This window comes from Cnephaeus nilssonii (assembly GCF_951640355.1).
Source record: "Cnephaeus nilssonii genome assembly, chromosome: 3".
In the NCBI taxonomy this organism is placed as follows: domain Eukaryota; kingdom Metazoa; phylum Chordata; class Mammalia; order Chiroptera; family Vespertilionidae; genus Cnephaeus; species Cnephaeus nilssonii.
In genome coordinates, this window is record NC_137074.1 from 11,885,823 (window position 1) to 11,905,627 (window position 19,805).

A 19,805-nucleotide genomic window follows, 5' to 3' on the forward strand; every position below is an offset into this window, starting at 1 on the left:
GGAACTTTAGTACAGTATTAAATTGAAATGGTGACAGAAGATATCTTGTTGCCTTCCCCAAATCTTAGGAGAAAAACAAACCGTATGTATGTTAACTGTACGTTTTTCAGATACTCCCTGTCAAGTTCCCTTCTAATTCTGGTTTGCTCAGTTTTTATCATAAATGGATACTGAATTTTATTGTACACATTTTCTGCACCTATTCAGATGACCATGTCTCCCCACACTGTGTTGTTAATTTGGTGAATTACATTGGTTTTTGTAAACTCTAGTGATTCATATTTTAAAACAAATTTGTGGTAAAATACACGTAACATATAATTACCATTTTAACCATACTTAAGTGTACCTACCGGTCAGTATCATTAAGTACATTTATTGTTGTGCAACCATCTTGCATATTTGAAACGCTGTATCCATTAAACAATTTTCCATATCCTTCTGTCCCTTTTAATTCAATTTTTTTAAACATATTTTTATTGATTTCAGAGAGGAAGGAAAAGGGAGAGATAGAAACATCAATGATGAGAGAGAATCATTGATCTGCTGCCTCCTGCAGGGAATCGAGGCCCTACTAGGAATCGAGCCTACAACCCAGGCATGTGCCCTTGACCGAAATTGAACCCAGGACTCTTCAGTCCGCAGGCCAACGCTCTATTCACTGAGCCAACCCAGTTAGGGCCCATTTTTTTTTATTTTACGAAAATTTCAGTCTGTGACCAATTGGAAATAAAAAGGTTGTCCTTCATCTCAGAAAGTTTTATAAACCATGTTCTAAGTCAGTCAGCTTACTAGTAATAAAAAGAAAGCATTTTTTAATTTTAAATCTTTATTGTTGAAAATATTACATATGCCCCTTTTTCCCACTGACCCCTTATAGCCCACCCCCACCCCCTGCCCAGTCCTTCACCACACTATTGTCTGTGTCCATGGGTTATGCATATATGCATACAAGTTCTTTGGTAAAAGTAAGCATTTTAAACATGTTCTTGGCTTGCAAATTCAGGTTAAAAGTCTCACCAAAAAGAAAAATGTATCAGTGTTGGGGGAGAACAAATATACATCACTTCAAACTAGGTAAAATTAGACTGTGTTTTTAAAGCAATTTATTTCACTCAGACTGTGATTTCTTTTTTAGGTATGCCGAAGTCTTGACAACTGCTTGACCATAAACAAAAGCACAAGCCATTTTCTCCTGTCCTCTTTGACTCTACACTTCAGTCCTGGCTGAAGCATCCTGCTGTCACTCAGCCAACATGGACAAGTAATGTTTTTTAATCAAAAACAAAAACAGACTTTACTAAGAATTTCTAGTTTAATAATCATTGGCTTGCCTTTTGACATACTCAGGCTTAACATTTCTTCAGTTATTCTACAACGATTTGGCTTTGTGGATGGGGTTTCATTCATTCATGCATGCATTCATTAATTCATTTTAAAGACTAAACTCTATCACTCAATTTTAGTTCATGACATCTGTTCTTCACAAATTGAGGGTTTTAAAGTATGTGGGAATGATATATACATCAGATGTGGACTGTCTTATTTTCATCCAACCAAATATCCCTATAACTTGAGACTGTTTGCAGGAATAAAACTTCTAACACAGAAGTATACTGTATAATAGTTTTATTTTTCTCATTATACTATTTTTACATTTTATGCACAAATATTTTTATCTGAGTAAAAATAGAAAATAACTGTTTTATGTAAAATTACAAAAAAAATAAAAACCACAAAGAAATACATAATTGTTATTATGACAGTATAAGTGTCTTTATTTAAAGAGTAAAAATGTATGCAAAAATCCTCCTCCCTTTTACAAAAAATTGAGAATTTTTTTTTTCTGGCAGCAAGTGAAATATCACTAAATATCAATATTTTTACACTTCCTAGATATGAAGACATTAAGTTAGTCACAGGTTGTTTTGCAGTTATGAATTTAAAAAACATTTTTGTGCTATTTCAAAGATACACTGGTTCTTTTTAAAAGGCAGTAGCATAAAATGATGAATATGGAAAATAGCAGACCTTGCCGTAAATATCTGGAGGTACAAATCTTTAAAGAAATATCATACTTGAGTTTCACCATTAGTCAGGGGAGAAAAACAACTAAACAAATTTTCCTAATTAACTGACATAGACTGATACAAAATGAATATGATTAGTTAATTCATGTGAAGATCAACCACACAGAGCAATTCTGCCTAATTTGATTTCCTGATGCCAACACAAATCTCCAAACTTCAGGCTAGTTCTATACCTATAAAGGTGGCTCAGGGAGAACCTCATGTGGAAAACAAGTTTTAAAACAAAAGTGAACATTTCATTATTCTTGTACTTAAGATATAAAAGATGACCAATAATTTTATCTTTCTTCCTTTAAATATATTGTAAATTCTCCTATGAAAAATTCATACATAAAAACGTAACAAAGAATGGTGTGAATTATATTTTCTTCCATAATCTTTCTATATGGGAAAAGACTACCTGACTTTCTGATAACTGTAACCTCAATAAGGACAGTGAAAATCGTTTACTGTCACTTGACACAAAGTAACAGAAATTTCTTGAATCAATTGGGAAACTACCTATGTTATGGTGCATAAAATGATAAGAGGCAACGAAGAAAAAAGAAAAAAACTTGATCATGTATGAGAACTGTCTCTGTTCAAATTGTAATGAACAATAAAAACTGTTATAGAAAAAAAAATGGAGAATGTCTTATTGTTTTTAAGCATCTGAGAAATGCTACAGAAGAAATAATAATTTGACTTTAGGGATCTAAAAGAAATGTGGGTGTTCCTTGCTTTAAAAAAAATAAAAAAACATATACACAAACACACCTATAACTGAGATATAAAGGAAGTCTGCCATCCTGGCTAAAATGTTAACATAATGTCACCTTAAAAGCATTTCAAAAGTCAAGTATTTTAAGCTCTAGAAAATATATCAGAATAGTGTAATTTTTTAGAACTATAAGTGATTTGTCAATTCCCTAGGCCATAAGTGGATGGTGCGAAACCTTATTTTTAGCCATTAGTTATCTGAAAGTAGGGCTTTTGTATATTAATTGCTAATATACTCAGATATTCTTGCAACCACTGCACCCAATATCTACTAATAATTTGTCAGTCTATTTTGTGTGTGTTTATAAAATGGTAACAGTGGGATGTTACAAACTTTGTTCTTTTTTAGGTGTGTACAGCAGTCTTAAAGGACTTAATACAGTCATATAAATGGGCCAACATTATACTTTGTAGCCCTATAGCACAGCACTTAAAATTATGATTTGAGGTTATCAGACAAGGAGATCGCAGACCTCTCCTCTCCTCCCCGTTCCTAAGAGCCCTATCTCCTGTGGTTCATTCCAAATGCTATTTAGTATATTGATGGGAGCAACTGCTAGCAATGCCACGTTGCCTATATTACCATGGCCCTTTCCTCCTGGTTAGTCAAAAGCATTAACTAACCCTTATAAAGCTGTTTAGAGGGATGAATTTAAAGTAAATGATGAGGGAGAAGGTGCATAAAGTAATATTTGAGAATAAATCTTCTGCTATAAGAGGATTAGAAGTTATTTGCCAGTATCTCACATCAGGATTTGTATATAATACCTTAAAACAAACAACAAAACAAAGCAAGGAGAGCGAGCGAGCAAACAAAAAAAAATATATATTTCTAGCCACTTCTGCTTAGTGTTAGCTTGTGGTAAGTAAAGAGTTTCATACTTATAAGAATTGTTTAATTTTTTAAGATTAAAAAAATGAGTTATTACCTTTTCAAATATCTTTCCTTTTGAATATTATGTCTTCATATATGTGTATACCTATGTTTATAGGAAATGGTCATGTGGACATGTATACATATATCTGTATACTCAGATATATAAATATTCAAAAGGAGAAATTAAATAAATGGGCATTTTTGCTTTAAGAGAAAACTGCCTGTACTGGAGGTAAAATTTTCTTTTTAAACTATTTGCAAATAATTTCCTAATATCTTGAAAGGTGAAGTACTGCTGACTGATTTAAAGTCTTCATTTCATCAGAAACACAATGAGCATGTAAGCTGCTTTGCATAATAAACCAACATGAAAGAGTAATTAAAAAAAAAAAAAAAAAGAAAGAGAGAGAGAGAAGCCAAATCAATTTTCTGGCTGAGGTATACCTTCTCGGTTTTTTAGATCTCTGACAGGGAAAAGAGATCATTTCAAAATTTTTGTAATAGTTGGTTTATTAGATTCAATGCTTCTCTTAGAATAACTTAAATTCTTGACCTGACATTATGAATCTATACAAAAACCTGAGCCAGATTTAAACCTGGATCTCCCTCTTCAGCACTGCTCTTCTGCCAGTTGACTTCTTTGTCCTTTGCTTGCAAATATATAAATTACTTTAATAACTTGATACTAATAGTTTAGTAATTTATTAATATTATACTTTTATTTGATATGACTATTTTAGCTCTGCCTGATTAGATGAAACAGGCACACATGCTTTCTCTATTAAAATTCCATTTTCTGGTTTTATGTAAAGCAACATCTAAAGCAGCAGAGAGGGTAAACAGTTATACTTTCAAAAATAGGTAAGCCAGACTGTTTCCTGAAGATACTTCATTTATTTTTCATCCTCAGATGCTGCTGGCTATTTTTGGTAGGGCTAGACATTAATACTGACCAGTTTAGCTTTCCTGACTGTTAACAAACTACCCACAATGAACCTGCCTTCATACTGAAGCCATTGTGGTGATCCTGTAACATACACATATTCTAAAATATATGCTCAAAGTAAAAAGATCCAAATTCACAAGAGTATGAAATATTTATAAAAAAAATCATGCATCAGACTGTACAGTCTAGAAATAAAGGAAGATTCAAATTCAGTAATAAAGGTAAGAGCAATGCTTGCTCTCATAGTTAAGAAAGACCGTGAAATCCCAGCGGGTCCTGGGCTCAGTTATCCTTTTCTGCTTGCAGAGAAGCTGCAGCCAGGGCTACTGCCGTGACAGGCTGGGCGATTCCATGGAGCTGCATCTTTGCAAGTTTCTTCTGTTCACACTCTGTGACCAAACGGTTCAATTCTGCCGCACTGTATCCAATAAGAGTCTTCAAGTCACAGACGAACTTGTACACAAATCTCTTGCCCTGAACTTTACAAATCATGTCCCCATCATAATAATACCTTTAAAAAGAGAAAAACACATCAGTACTATATAAAAAACTAGCAGCCCGTTTGCACGAAGATTCGTGCAATAGACCTTCATTCACCTGGCTGCCTGCACCAGTTTTCTGCCGGCACCGGGGGACCCAGGCCTTGGCTGTGGCCACAGCCTTCTGCCTTCTTTCAGGGTCAGGGCTTGGCCCTGGGCCGTGGCCTTGGGCTCTGCTGCACCCCAGCGTCCCTGCTAAGGATCTTAGGAGCCGACCCCCTGGTCGTTGCCTGTGATCCGTGCAGGCTCCCCGCTGGTGCCCAAGGCCGGGAAAGCCTCCGCCCGAGGCTTTCCCGGCCTTGGGCTCCGCTGCACCACAAGGTCCCTGCAACAGTTTCCTGGTGGGCATGGCTGGTGGGCGTGGCTTGTGGGTATAGCGAAGGTATGGTTCATTTGCATATTACTCTATTATTAGGTAGGATAAAGAGTCTGGACTTCCCACAGTATTTCACACTCTTCCATAGCAGAAGACTAGGAGAATACTGCATCTATCGTAACAGAAGTTAACATGGAAGTTACATAGAAATATTTAATGTTACTATGCAAGGAAACTTCAAAACATTACTTACTACAATTTCAATGCTCAGCACTCCAAAATTTACATACTACATTTTCTAAGCATGTTTTCTACAATTAGGATGAAACACTGATTTAAAAACAAACATTATTAAATAAAACAAAAACCTTCGGGAGCAGTAACAGAACCTATGGACAGGGGCTTAGAGTCAGAATGCTGAGATTCGAAATCTATCTTTACTTGTAATTTCCTCTGAGACCAGAAGAAAGCCACATTTTCTCTAAGCTTTTATTCCTCTTCTATAAAATAAGATTTAAAACAGTACTTACCCTCATAGAACTGTTGAGGATTAAAAGGATTATCTTTGCAAAGTGCCTAAGCATACAATAACTAGCCCATAATCCTCTATAAAATATAAGCTATATTAATAATTAAGAACCATATAATGCGAAGAAATTTTTACTATATTCTATGGAATGTTGGAATGTCCACAATTCTATTCTGTCTTATACAAAACCCTGTATTGTGTAACCATGCCTTCAGTTAATATGTAAAGACTTTCCTTTCTGAGAAATTCACCAAACCCAATAGGGAACCTCAAAAGTACAAGTAAACAGGGTAGAAGAAACAACACCGAAAAACGGGAAGTAGTACATCACTAAGAAACAATGCTTCTGAGTCTTGGGGAAATCACTCCAGAACAGTGATTTTCAACCTTTTTCATCTCATGGAACACATAAATTACTAAAATTCTGAGGCACACACAAAAGATATTTTTTGCCGATCTGACAAAAAAGTTATAATTTTGATTCAGTCACACCAAACAACTATTGTTGTGTTGGCCGTTGTCATTTTTTATTTGACAATCTAAGGGAAAAGAGGTCAGTGCCCCTGACTAAATAGGTATAGCATAAAAATTCTTGCAGCACACTGGTTGAAAACCACTGCTCTAGAAGTCTAGCTTATTGCTGCTTTCTATGGAGACAGAAATAGAACAGAATTTATATTTAACTCAGAAAACACTTTATTTACCACTATGCCCTGCCAATTCCAATTCCAATAAAAGGGGGCGGAGGGGAGGGGGGGGCGAGTAAGTGAATACTTCTGGGCCGGCAGACTGTGAAGCCTTTATGTTAAAAGTACACTGCCTATTTGCACCCATTTGACAAGAGTTGTTAGCGACTTATTACAAAAGGAACATTTGCAAAAGTACCAATGGTATAAACTACCATATTTAGCAGGATTTCATTATAAAAGTCACTCCATTTAATTGAGTACATTAATGAAATGACTGACCTAAACACAGGAAATCATGTCATCTTTCCCTAAATGCAGAACAGCAAAAACAGAATAGTCATGTTCACTCCCCCCCAGTAAGAGATTTAACATTGGCTATAATCTTGTGTTTCCTTTTGTGTCAATTACGTTAATACATAATTTAGATCTCAGTCCACAAACCACCAAATGCTTGGTATCCAGTTTAAAATGCTACTGGCATTTCAATTTCTTAAGTAAATCCTATATAATAAAACCATAATATGCAAATTATCCCCTCGACTGGGAGGTCATCCGGGAGTCCGACCAGGGGGCAGGAGGGAGTACCCAGCCGTCAGCCGCTAGGGATCCTACCATTGTACGAATTTCGTGCACTGGGCCTCTAGTTTCTACATAATATGTAAGGCTGTACAAGCAGACACCATAGAAAAAAGGAAAATTAAACCTCAGAGAGAAGGTCGGGAGAGTGGGGGTAAGGGGGAGAGATCAACCAAAGGACTTGTATGCATGCATATAAGCCTAACCAATGGACACAGACAACAAGGGGGGGGGATGAGGGCATTAGGGGGGGGTAATGGGGGAATAAGGACACATATGTAACACCATAATCAATAAAGAAATTTAAAAAATATTTAAAAAAAAAGAAGGGAAGTGTTTTTATATTTCAAAGAGAAAAATTAAGTTGGTATAGTCTTAAGTTTCTTGGCAAAAGGTGATAATACCTGAATTTTCATGGTCATGATTTATTTCCTTCCTCTTTAAAAAAGAAAATTATTTTTTTAACCTTCTAAATTGTGAAATATACTACTCAAACAAAACGTACAACAAAGTGAACAGCTCAGTGATTACAAATTGTACATTCACCCATTAAATATGACTCAGGTCAGGAAACAACACTGCCAGCACCTCAGAATCCCCTCCATGGCTCCTCCCAATCATCACTTTCCCTGCCCCAAAGATAAACACAATCCTGTTTCATGATAGTAATCTCAGTGCTTTTATTTATAGTCTTCCCACCCAAAATGTGACCAGGAATCAAACCATGATCCTGATTCACAGGTGGACGCTTAACCAATGAGCCATGCCAGCCGGGCCAAAAATGCATCCTAAATGCTATAACTTAGTTTTTCTGTTTTTTTTTGTTTTGTTTTGTTTTTTTAATATATTTTTATTGATTTTTTTACAGAGAGGAAGGGAGAGGTATAGAGAGTTAGAAACATCGATCAGCTGCCTCCTGCACACCCCCTACTGGGGATGTGCCCACAACCAAGGTACATGCCCTTGACCAGAATCGAACCTGTGACCCTTCAGTCTGCAGGCCAACGCTCTATCCACTGAGCCAAACCAGTTAGGGCCGTATAAAATTTTTTGATGTAATTGCTATAAGGAATTATGTTTGCTAAAATGATGGAAATTCAGTATGTGTTTTTAAGTATCTGGGAAGTAGTATATATAGGAATATTATAGAATTGTGTCTTTTTAAAAAATTTTTTTGAAGAGTGAATATAGTAAAGTAGTTCTGCAATTTACTTGTATATTTCTAAATATCATTTTGTTGCTACTTCACATTTCCCTTGGACATTGTGTATGAGTTTCATAGTGAGAGATTATGATTATGACTATTGGCCTGGTGCATGAAATTCATGTGGGGGTGTGCAGGAGGCAGCTGATCGATGTTTCTCTCTCATCGATGTTTCTAACTCTCTATCCCTCTCCCTTCCTCTCTGTAAAAAAAATCAATAAATATATTTAAAAAAAAATTTTATACGGAGAAACCAAGATGGCAGCATAGGTAAACACCTGAAATTGCTGCCTCGCACAACAACTTCAAATCTACAACTAAAAGACAAAACAGACATCATCCACAATCACAGGAAGGCTGGCTAAGTGGAAATTCTACAATTAGAAGGGAAGAGAAAAGCACACTGAGACTCAGAGAAGCCGTAGATGTAAAAAGCAGAGGAAAGGAGGCGCACGCATGCGCATGCAGAGGAGACTGGCAACTGAGTACGCGCCTGGCTTTTTCAATCTGGAGGGAGACACAAGCTCCCGACTGCTCTGAACTCCAGTTCCGGGCGAGACTCTGGGGACCCAGACTCATACGGGGGGAAACTGGACTGTCTGGCAGCAGGCAGAACTCGAGGGCGGCTTTTTCTCAGAGGTGCTTGCAGCGATTACCAAGGGACACTGAGACCCAGGGGCCTCTTAGGGCAGGGCTGATGGGAAGCCATTGCTGTTTGCTCCGTCCTGAGACTTCGCCCCATCCAAGCTGTGCGCAGAGGTTTTTGCATATGAATGGCCTGATCCTTTGAAATCTAAACTTACCTAACAAACTGCAACTGAGTCAGAGAAACCCAGAACATCCAAAAGAAGGCCCAAGGCCACATAGCAGCTGGCATTGCTTCACAGCTGGGCTTCATCTGGGCACTTCCAAAACCCAAACAAAGAAGAGGAATCTGCAGATGTCTCTGTAGCTCCTGCTGGGTGGCCTCAGGCAGAGGCTAAATTAGCACCTCCTTGGAGATCCAAGAGCCAGTGTACCCAGGGGTCAGAGTAGGACCATCCATATTACAACTCCTCAGATCTATAAGGGATACACTCAGGGGGCAGACTCAGTGAGCATCAAAGCCCCACTGAAGCAAGTCTTGCCTCATAAGGGTGTCTCCAGCACAGAAGTTCTCCCATCATAGACACAGCTGATCCTCATAGCCAATTGGCCTGGAGGTCAATTCCTCCCAGTGATACCAACAACAATCAAGGCTTAACTACAACAAGACTGTGCACACAGCCCACAAAGGGGTGCACCAAGAGTGTCCACCTCAGGCAACTGGGGAGGCTGAGCCACTGGGCCCTATAGGACACCTAGCACACAAAGCCACTCTATCAACTCAGGGAAGCAACCAAAATGCAGAGACAAAGAAACAGGTCACAGATGAAAGAAATGGAGGAAAGCAAACTACAGGATATAGAGTTCAAAACCACGGTTATAAGGTTTTTCAAGAATTTTCTAGAAAAGGCCGATAAATTTAGTGAGACCCTCGAGGATATGAAAAAGACCAACTAGAAATTAAGCATACACTGACTGAAATAAAAAATATCATACAGAGATCTAACAGCAGACTAGAGGATCACAAGAATCAAGTCAAAGATTTGAAATACAGAGAAGCAAAAAACACCCAACCAGAAAAGCAAAAAGAAAAAAGAATCCAAAAATATGAAGATAGTGTAAGGAGCCTCTGGGACAACTTCAAGCAGACCAACATCTGAATTATGGGGGTGCCAGAAGAAGAGAGAGAGCAAGATACTGAAAACCTATTTGAAGAAATAATGACTGAAAACTTCCCCCACCTGGTGAAAGAAATAGACTTACAAGTCCAGGAAGCACACAGAACCCCAAACAAAAGGAATCCAAAGAGGACCACACCAAGACACATCATAATTAAAATGCCAAGAGCAAAAGACAAAGAGAGAATATTAAAAGCAGCAAGAGAAAAACAGTTAATTACCTACAAGGGAGCACCCATTCGATTGTAAGCTGATTTCTCAACAGAAACTATGCAGGCCAGACGGGAGTGGCAAGAAATATTCAAAGTGATGATTAGCAAGAACCTACAACCAAGATTACTCTACCCAGCAAAGCTATCATTCAGAATTGAAGGGCAGATAAAGAGCTTCACAGATAAGAAAAAGCTAAAGGAGACAAAGAATATTAAAAGCTAAAGGAGACAAAGAGAGAATATTAAAAGCAGCAAGAGAAAAAACAGTTAGATACCTACAAGGGAGCACCCATACGATTGTCAGCTGATTTCTCAACAGACACTATGCAGGCCAGACGGGAGTGGCAAGAAATATTAAGGAGTTCATCACCACCAAACCAGTATTATATGAAATGTTGAAAGGTATTCTTTAAGAAGATGAAGAAGAAAAAGGTAAAGATAAAAATTATGAACAACAAATACATATCTATCAATAAGTGAATCTAAAAATCAAGTGAATAAAAAATCTGATGAACAGAATAAACTGGTGAATATAATAGAATCAGGGGCATAGAAAGGGAGTGGACTGACAATTCTCAGGGGGAAAGGGGTGTGGAGGGTACAGGAAGAGACTGGACAAAAATCGTACACCTATGGATGAGGACAGTGGGGGAGGGGGTAAGGGCAGAGGGTGGGGTGGGAACCAGGTGGAGGGGAGCTATGGGGGGTAAAAAGAGGAACAATTGTAATAATCTGAACAATAAAGATTTATTAAGAGAAAAAAAATTTTATACTACTTAGGGGAAATTATAAATAATTTTATTCCATTTCAATTCTATCAATGTAAACGTTGTATATTCAGATTTAGTCAGATTGTAGGGGGAGAAAAAAAAAAAAACAGGAAATCAGGCCACCATTTTGCATCCAACATTTTGCATATTTGCTCAAGTTTACACTCAATGCACCTATGCAAATGACAGCATCTTTATCTGTTAGGTAAATAATAGAAACCTCAAAGATTAAATATGTTGGTTTTAAACTGAGTAGTATCTGCTTTTAAATCAGATAAAAACAAGTAACTTTTCCCCATTAGGCTATCAGCAGATTATGGGACAGGCTGGGAGTGGAATGACGTTCAAAATATTGAAAGGTAAAAACTACCAGCGAAGAATAATCTCGCAGTTAACCTTCAGATATAAAGAAGAAATCAAGGCTTTCCCTGATAAACCAAAGCAAATATTCTTAGAGTAATCTGTAAAAAAACCTCTTTTTTATGTACCTCAAAATTATTACTAAACATCTTTTTAAGAAGCCATTTTTAACATAAGTATGAAAAATTTTAGCATATATATATATATATAATATATATATATATATATATATATATATATATAACACATCTTATGAACAAGTCAAGGATTTTAACACCATTACATCACAATGTTCACACCAAGAAGAAGGAGCCATATTTTAGAAAAGCTTGATATTTAAAAAGTAATAAATGTTACCTTAATGCACGACTGAGTTTCTCATAGTTCATTGTAGGTTTATTTTTACGTTGTCCCCATTTTTGTGCAACCAGTTCAGGCTGATTTAGTTTAAACTCGCCTTCATCACCAACCCAAGAAATGCAGTCTCGAGCATCCTTGTCAGTAAGAAGTTCTAGCAAAAACTGCCACAGTTGAATCTGGCCATTGTTTCCTAAATTGACAGGGACAAGCAATGACCAAAGTGCTATAAATTAAAAAAGGGCAAAAGGCAACAAACAGGCTCTCTGGTTTTTAGTTCAGCCATGCTAAAAGCACAGATTTTTTTCCAAAAACTGTCTAAGCACTGCCAGAGAAATAGGCCATACTCAGATTTTCACATCCTATCCTATGTAATAAAAGCCTAATATGCTATGTGTCTGACCATTCGTTTGATCAGTCGCTATGCCACACACTGACCACCAGGGGGCAGATGGTCCGACAGGTAGGTTAGCTTGCTGCTGGGGTCCAGGCCAATCCAGACTGGGTGAGACCAGCCAGACACGCCCTGGAGCCCTCCCGCAGTCCCTCCCCCTCCCCCTGGCCTGTGCCCTCTCGCAATCCGGGGCCCTTTGGGGGGTGTCGGAGAGCCGGTTTCTGCCCGATCCCCGCAGGCCAGGCTGAGGGACCCCACAGGTACACGCATCCATGCACCGGGCCTCTAGTAGTGAAATAAAACAAAATATACATAATTTGATAAATGTTATAAATACCAGATGAAAATGCAAAAATACCTGTTCTGTTTCCAGGTGAACTTCTATCTTCTCCTGAAATCCTTGGAGCTCTTTGTACTTTAGCTGCCTTTGCACTGCTGTTTATACCTTTAATGGTAGTTGGTGTTGCAGACTGAACTGATGCTGGAATAATTTGGACAGCTGCAAATAAAGACAAGGGAAAAAACTGTTTCCACTTCTAATACAAGCAGGAAAAAAACTATTGAAAGACATAAAATGCAATTAAGTTTAACCTTTTGCACTCGGATGTCGAGTGTGACTCAACACGGTTAGCATCGGTAGCAGCTCGTATGTCGAATTGTATTGAATGTATCAATAATTTGAAATATAAATAAGTTTGTATGAAAAGAAACTCCAGTTTTTTATTCTACTGCCGCGCTTTGTAAAATCTGGGGTATTTAAAAAATTAAATCCCGAGTAGAATAAAGGAATCGAGAAAAAAGCAAGCGAGTGCAAAGGGTTAACGAATGCCCCTCTAATTACCTCAACAAAAGGCCTCATTTCAAAAAGCCTTAATCCATAAGTTTTAAACAAAATTACAAAAAAGTTCCGAGGATAAGGTACTGTATTTTCCGGCATATAAGACGACTTTTTAACCCAGGAAAATCTTATATATGCCCAGTCGTCTTATACGCCGGAAAATACGGTATGATGTTGGTTTGCATTACGGTTCATGAATCTCAACTTAGTAAGAATTGGTCTTCTTATTTTTGAAATAACTTAGTGATGTATATACAGTCTTAAAATATTTGTTCATTAAAAATGGTTTATCAACTGCTGGAGAAAATGTGGACAAATGAGGACTCACATTCCACTACTGATGAGAGTACAAATATTTACCACCACTTTGAGGAAAAAACTGGTAATACCTAGTAAGGTTGAAAAGGTAGAAACCTTATGATACTACAATCAGAGAATCTCATGTATATTCTGACAAATGCTTATTCAGTGATGTTGACAAAGTTTAATATACAGCAGTGAAAATGAATGACATCGAGCAGTAAGTATCAACATGGGTAAGTTTCATAACTTTTACCCAAAAAGTTTAAATGTGCAAAACAATGCTATAAAGTGTTTATGGTTACATAACTGGTAAAAATCTACATGGAATGATAAACATCCACTTCAGGATAGTCATTTAAAATGGGATCTACAACTGGTAAAGTTTAGATTTTATATATAGAGATTTAGTTTTTAATAGTGTATGGTGTTATGGTATATAGATGGTGGTTATCATTTATTATTTCTTTGTATATCTAAAATACTTCATAAATATTTAGTTTGTTCTTTTTTTACTATCTCGCAGTACTGAATAAAGGAAACATTTCTTATTGATAAATGGGCCTTATGTTATGGGCATGAATACTCACGTTGATCAATTGTAACTATCTCGTTCATCTGTTGTTCCTGGCTTGCCAATACATCTGAAGAACACACATAAAAATTTGTTTTCATTTAAAACCAGAATGTAAACCCCAATCCAGTAAAATTGAACTTAATAAATTTGATCCTTTTAAAAGAAACTCCACAATTAAAGGCAAAACCAAACAAACAAAAAAGCAAAACATTAAACAACTGAAACTTATTGGCATAACTTTAAAAAATATTTGATAGTCACTTTATAACGAACAGATATTTTTAAGAGAAGTAGTAGGGAAAGCTTCAATTTCTTTTAGAGTACATTATTCAGAGAGTAATTTCTAATGTAAATATCTGTAATTTTTAAATGTAAATATCTATATCTAAATCTATTTATCTACATCAGGCGTCCTCAAATTACGGCCCGCGGGCCACATGCAGGTGTTTTTGCCGTGTTGTTTTTTTACTTCAAAATAAGATATGTGCAGTGTGCATAGGAATTTGTTCATAGTTTTTTTTAAACTATAGTCCGGCCCTCCAACGGTCTGAGGGACAGTGAACTGGCCCCGTTTAAAAAGTTTGAGGACCCCGATCTACACAAAACCATGTAAAACACGAAAATCTTCAATATCAGATCAGAAATGAGACTATATACCACATTGAAAATATTTAGATATATACTCTTCAAAAAGTCTCCCTCTCAAGATCATCTGAGAAATCTTTATAATTTAATAATTTGTTCTAATATCCACTTTTAAATAACACTGCTTTAATTTAATAATGCTTTAAAGATAGATACATTTTCAATAAAACTATAAATGTCCTAAATGTCACAACTGAACTAGATAATTTAACATGTCTCAAATACAGCTCCCAATATGAGTACATTGTAAAAGGCCCTAACATAATCCATTAGAGAACCATTCGTTACTCATCTATTGCTATTCCTTACTCAAATGCTATTCTTTACCTCTCCAACAAGAGGAATGCTTCCCAGTCTCTATTACTTTATTTTATTTACTGCCCATTATTGCCCCGAAGCTTCTGTCTTCAAATTGAATTGTACCCACCAGCAATCATATGTGTATTGAAAGTGAGTTCTGAGACCTGGGCTCCCAACACAATTCTACTTAGGGCACCATGCCAGGACCCAGTTCCAGACACACAGAGCTGGAAAGGGCTGGGGAACTAAGAAGAAGTCTGAATCCCACCTGTCAGATGGAAGTTTTCTTTGGGTGTCCTGAGTTTGGGAGTTTAAACAACTACATGGAACTAGCCTAGGAGAGATATGGGTTCTGATCCGAGCACTCACTCACTGGATGTGTGACTTTGGTTAAGTTATTCAACTAACTTGAACATTAATCCTTGTTTAAATGAAATATCCTCAACCTACCACCTCATGAGGTTGTCCTGAGGATTAAAAGCAAATGCTTTTCAGAAACACAGTGCCTGAAACATAGTTAACTTTTCAGTAAACTGAAGATGCTACTGTTTTATCCAGATTCCTAGTTTTGAGCATTTTCCCCAAGAACTGCTGTCTTGAAAAATCAAGAAAAGAAAAAATCAAAAAGAAAAATGCCTTATGTTTGTGGCAGATCTCATCCCTCCCCCCCAAATTTTATAAAAGTACCTTGAAGAGGTAAAAGGTGCTACTGAAACTCAAACAGTTCTATTTGTGACTATAAATGAACGAAGGTGCCCTAGTCTAAAAAGGCAAAAGAGAGAGTCACCATCACAAAGCACAGGCGTGACCAACTGATAAGATTCGCCTCTAAGTCCTAATTCTCAGAAAGAGTTTCGTTTTTTTCCTGGGATCTCTCAAAATAGAAAGCACAACATGGAAAGAGAGAGGTTTTTGAAAGCTTGTAATAAGACCATATAGGCACTCTGTGATTTGCAGCCTTAATAGAGAGATTATATAATACATATAAAACTCTTACCATAGCCTTATCCAGTTAATAAATGTTAAATATTATTGCTATTATTAATAAGCAATTACGATAACAAAGGTAAAAAAATAAAATTAAACTTAAGTTACAATATAAATAGATAATAACTCCAATCATACATTTTCGAAGAAGCTCCAGATGACTCCAGAGAATTTCTCCCCGAGGAACCCGCTGAAAAAAATCTTCTTGGTTGAGACTACATAATTCTCGTCCTGAAATGTTGAGTGTGCCGAGGTCTATATCAGTCATGCTGAATTCCTTCATGACCCAAACTACCCAATGCAAGACTTGGTCTGTAGACCACTGTATAGGATCTAAAAAGAAAAAATATTACCATTAGCCTAGTTCCATCTTAGATATTATATACATTTACAGTTAACTTGTCAATACACACACACACACACACACACACACACACACACAGATAAAATCCAGACAGCCTTTTTCTCCCAAGTAAGTAAACAGTATATAAAGTAAAAAGAGTTTATGCTACATTTTCTCCGTAGCTATTTTTCAATTCCTTAATCTAAATTTTTGATGGATTCCCATGGTTCTACATCAATTAGTCTGAAATTTTATCAAGAAAAACAAAATGCTAAATTGCTCTCCAGTGGGCCAACTGGAATAATACATGTGATTATGGAGTAAGTTATACAAGTTTAAAAAATTGTCTTGTAGCAGTGTATGATTTGGTGCACTGAAGAAAAAAAAGGGGGGGGGGTGTTTTCTAAGGAGCTAACTTATTACCCAAAATGTGAACAAAGTACTCATTCCTCCCTTCCACTTCTTGTAAAAAGCTGGCTGCTCTGCATTTACCCTTATGGTGGCACTTACCATACTACATGCTAACTGCCTCTTTACTTAGCTTTCTTCCCCTATAATTCATTAAGGTCTTAAACACAAGTACTGTGTCGTGTAAACCATTCTATCTTCAAAACTTACCACAGTGCCTTGTGCATACATTTGTTGAATTTACAAAAGGTGAATCCAAATAGTTTCATGTCCTCATCACTTTTTATTGATTAAATTCACAAATGAAAAAATAGCCAACACATATAAATATTTCATTGTTGTATCCCTGGGACCTAACAGCATTCTACCCAGAGAGGTTTAATAAATACTAGCTGAATTAATTTGGTATAGGTATTGATGCATGGAGATGATCAATCCAAATGATAGTGGTTATATGCCATCAAGATGCATGCTATTCAATTTGAAAATAAGTGATAAAAATAACATTTAGGTACTTATCAAGAGCCAATTTATAGTAAAATGAACATAATCAATATAAGAATACAGGACTAATAACCACAGAATTGATTATTTTATTTGATTTTTCACAAAGAAGTTAAGGAAGGAGGATTCTGAGAAGATGGCAGCAGTTTTAAATTCCTATGAATTAAAAAAAAATCACTAAAAGCAACTGAAGAGCAAAACAAAAAATCCATTAATATTTACAATAAAACCAGGGGATAAGTTATCCCATGGACCCCAAAATATATGCAAGGTGAAGGCAAAGCAGTAAAAGCCACAAGCCCGCCATAGTATCAGCATCTGTGCAGGAGAACGCACAGGGAGAAGCAAAGAGACATCTCACATTATCCATTGTGAGAGCAGGAAAACCTCAACAGTCAGGAAGTATTCATTAAAAGCACAACAGGCGAAGGTGAAAGGAGCAACTCAAAAGTAGTTTTGCCCAATCCAACAGCAGCTGAATACAAAGGTCTGTGGTAAGGTTTAAGGGGCTAGAGCAGTGTAACACCTGTGACTTTTTCAAACTGAGCCAAAATCACTTCTAGAGAATGGACTACAAAGAGGAGAAACTGGTGGGAGAGGAATTCAAACTCAGTACAAGAAAAAGAAAAGAGGAGGACCAGATAAACAAACAGGAACTGAGAAACAAGTGGCTCTATGTTTGAATACTACTTAAAAATAAGAGAGGAGGGGGTGCGGACGGTTAGAAAAACTATGCTAGAATACTCTTCTCTTTAAAAGTCCTAGAAAGCACCCTAGCCAATTTGGCTCAGTGGATAGAGCGTCGGTCCATGGAATGAAGGGTCCCGGGTTTGATTCCGGTCAAGGGCATATTCCTTGATTGCAGGCTTAATCCCCAGCCATGGTTGGGGTGTGCAGAAGGCAACCTATTGATGTGTCTCTCTCACATCGATGTTTCTCTCTCTGTCTCTCCCCGTCCCTCCCACTCTCTAAAAAAAAAGGAAAAATATACTCAGGTGAGGATTAACAAAAGTCTATGAAAGCTCATTTTAGATAAAAAGAAACAAAAAAAGTACCAAGATCAAAAAAATTAGGAGAAAATAGAAATAGTTAAAAATAGTCTGATTTTTTTTCTGAAATAACTAGAGGCCTGGTGCACAAAATTTGTGCACTGCAGGGGGGCGGGGGTTGGGGTCCCTCAGCCCGGCCTGTGCCCTTTCATAGTCTGGAAGGCCTCAGGGGATGTCCAACTGTGGGAAGCGGGCCTAAGCCACAGTCGGACATCCTTAGCACTGCTGCGGAGGTGGGCTGCTGCACTCACCAGCCGTCAGCCCAGCTGTGGCTGAACGATGCTCCCCCTGTGGGAGTGCACTGACCTCCAGGGGGCAGCTCTGAGCGTCTGCCCCCTGGTGGTCAGTGCGTATCAGAGACCGGTCGTTCCACCGTTCGGTCAATTTGCATACTACCCTTTTATTATATAGGGTATCAGTACTTCTTATTTGACATTACTAATTGGCTATGCTTGCTTCTTTTCTCAAAGACTCCTGTAAAATTATAGTAAAGGACTTTTTAAGAGATTAAAACTCATAGGAATATAACTGGGAAATGTCAGAAATGATTTGGGAGATTTCCACAAACTTTTTGAAGATAATACGCAGAGTGAAAAGCCAGCAAAGTAGGAAAAGCTATAACCTAAAAGATCTATCAAGGACACCAACTAAGTGAAAGTATTCCTGCCTACAGAACCCCTAATGGCTTAGGTCATGGTGGTTCCACGTAGCAGGAGAGGTTTAAGTGAAACATGTGGAGATTGATTTAAAGTATCTGGTGTGTTTAGAATCTCCAGGGCCTCTCCTTCTTCCCCAGGAGCCAACTGAATGGAAGCATCCCCACACACGTGAAAACCAGGGAGAGACACAAAGCACAGACTGAGAAAACTGACCTCAGTAAAAAAAAAGTCTAAAAACTGAGCAGTGAGCCCTAGCTGGTTTGGCTCAGTGGATAGAGCCATCAGCCTATGGACTGAAGTGTCCTGGGTTCGATTCTGGCCAACGGCATATGCCCAGGTTGTGGGCCTAATCCCCAGTATAGGGCATGCAGAAGGCAGCAGATGGATGATTCTCTCTCATCTTTGTTATTTCTCTCTCCCTCTCCCTTCCTCTCGGAAATCAATAAAAATCTATCTTATATAATAGAAACGTAGTATGCAAATTGTCCCCTAAACAGGAGCTCTTCCAGGAGTTCGACCAGGGGGCAGAGGCAGGGGCAGGGGTGGGGGCAGTCGGAGGAAGGGAGGGAGGCCCCGGCCAGCCGCCACTAGGGACCCTACCAGTGCACAAATTTCATGCACTGGGCCTCTAGTTTTAAATAAAATTTAAAAAAACTGAGGAGTGATACCCTCTCTACTTCCCCACTTTCCATGTCCCTTTCCACTTCCAGAATGCAGCATTCACATCCACATTAACCCTAAATCCTCATGTCAACCTTCTATTCCTGAGAGATTTTTGGCCAATTCTTCAGAGAAGTTTAAGAGGCCCAAGAAA

At 37.6% G+C, this 19,805-nt stretch overlaps 1 protein-coding gene across 8 annotated transcripts in view; it reads right to left on the reverse strand.

Moving 5' to 3' along the window:
- Positions 1–1,643: 1,643 nt before the first annotated feature.
- Positions 1,644–19,805, reverse strand: part of GABPA (GA binding protein transcription factor subunit alpha) — a 32,817-nt gene continuing 14,655 nt past the window's right edge. For all 8 annotated transcript variants that reach the window (XM_079766786.1, XM_079766788.1, XM_079766790.1 and 5 more), the window contains 5 exons: positions 16,167–16,361; positions 14,110–14,163; positions 12,740–12,880; positions 11,988–12,180; positions 1,644–5,183 (listed from right to left, as the gene is read on the reverse strand). In XM_079766786.1, the coding sequence (XP_079622912.1) occupies positions 4,955–5,183; positions 11,988–12,180; positions 12,740–12,880; positions 14,110–14,163; positions 16,167–16,361 (812 nt within the window). In that variant the 3' untranslated portion in view covers positions 1,644–4,954. The remainder of the gene's footprint in view (positions 5,184–11,987; positions 12,181–12,739; positions 12,881–14,109; positions 14,164–16,166; positions 16,362–19,805) is intronic.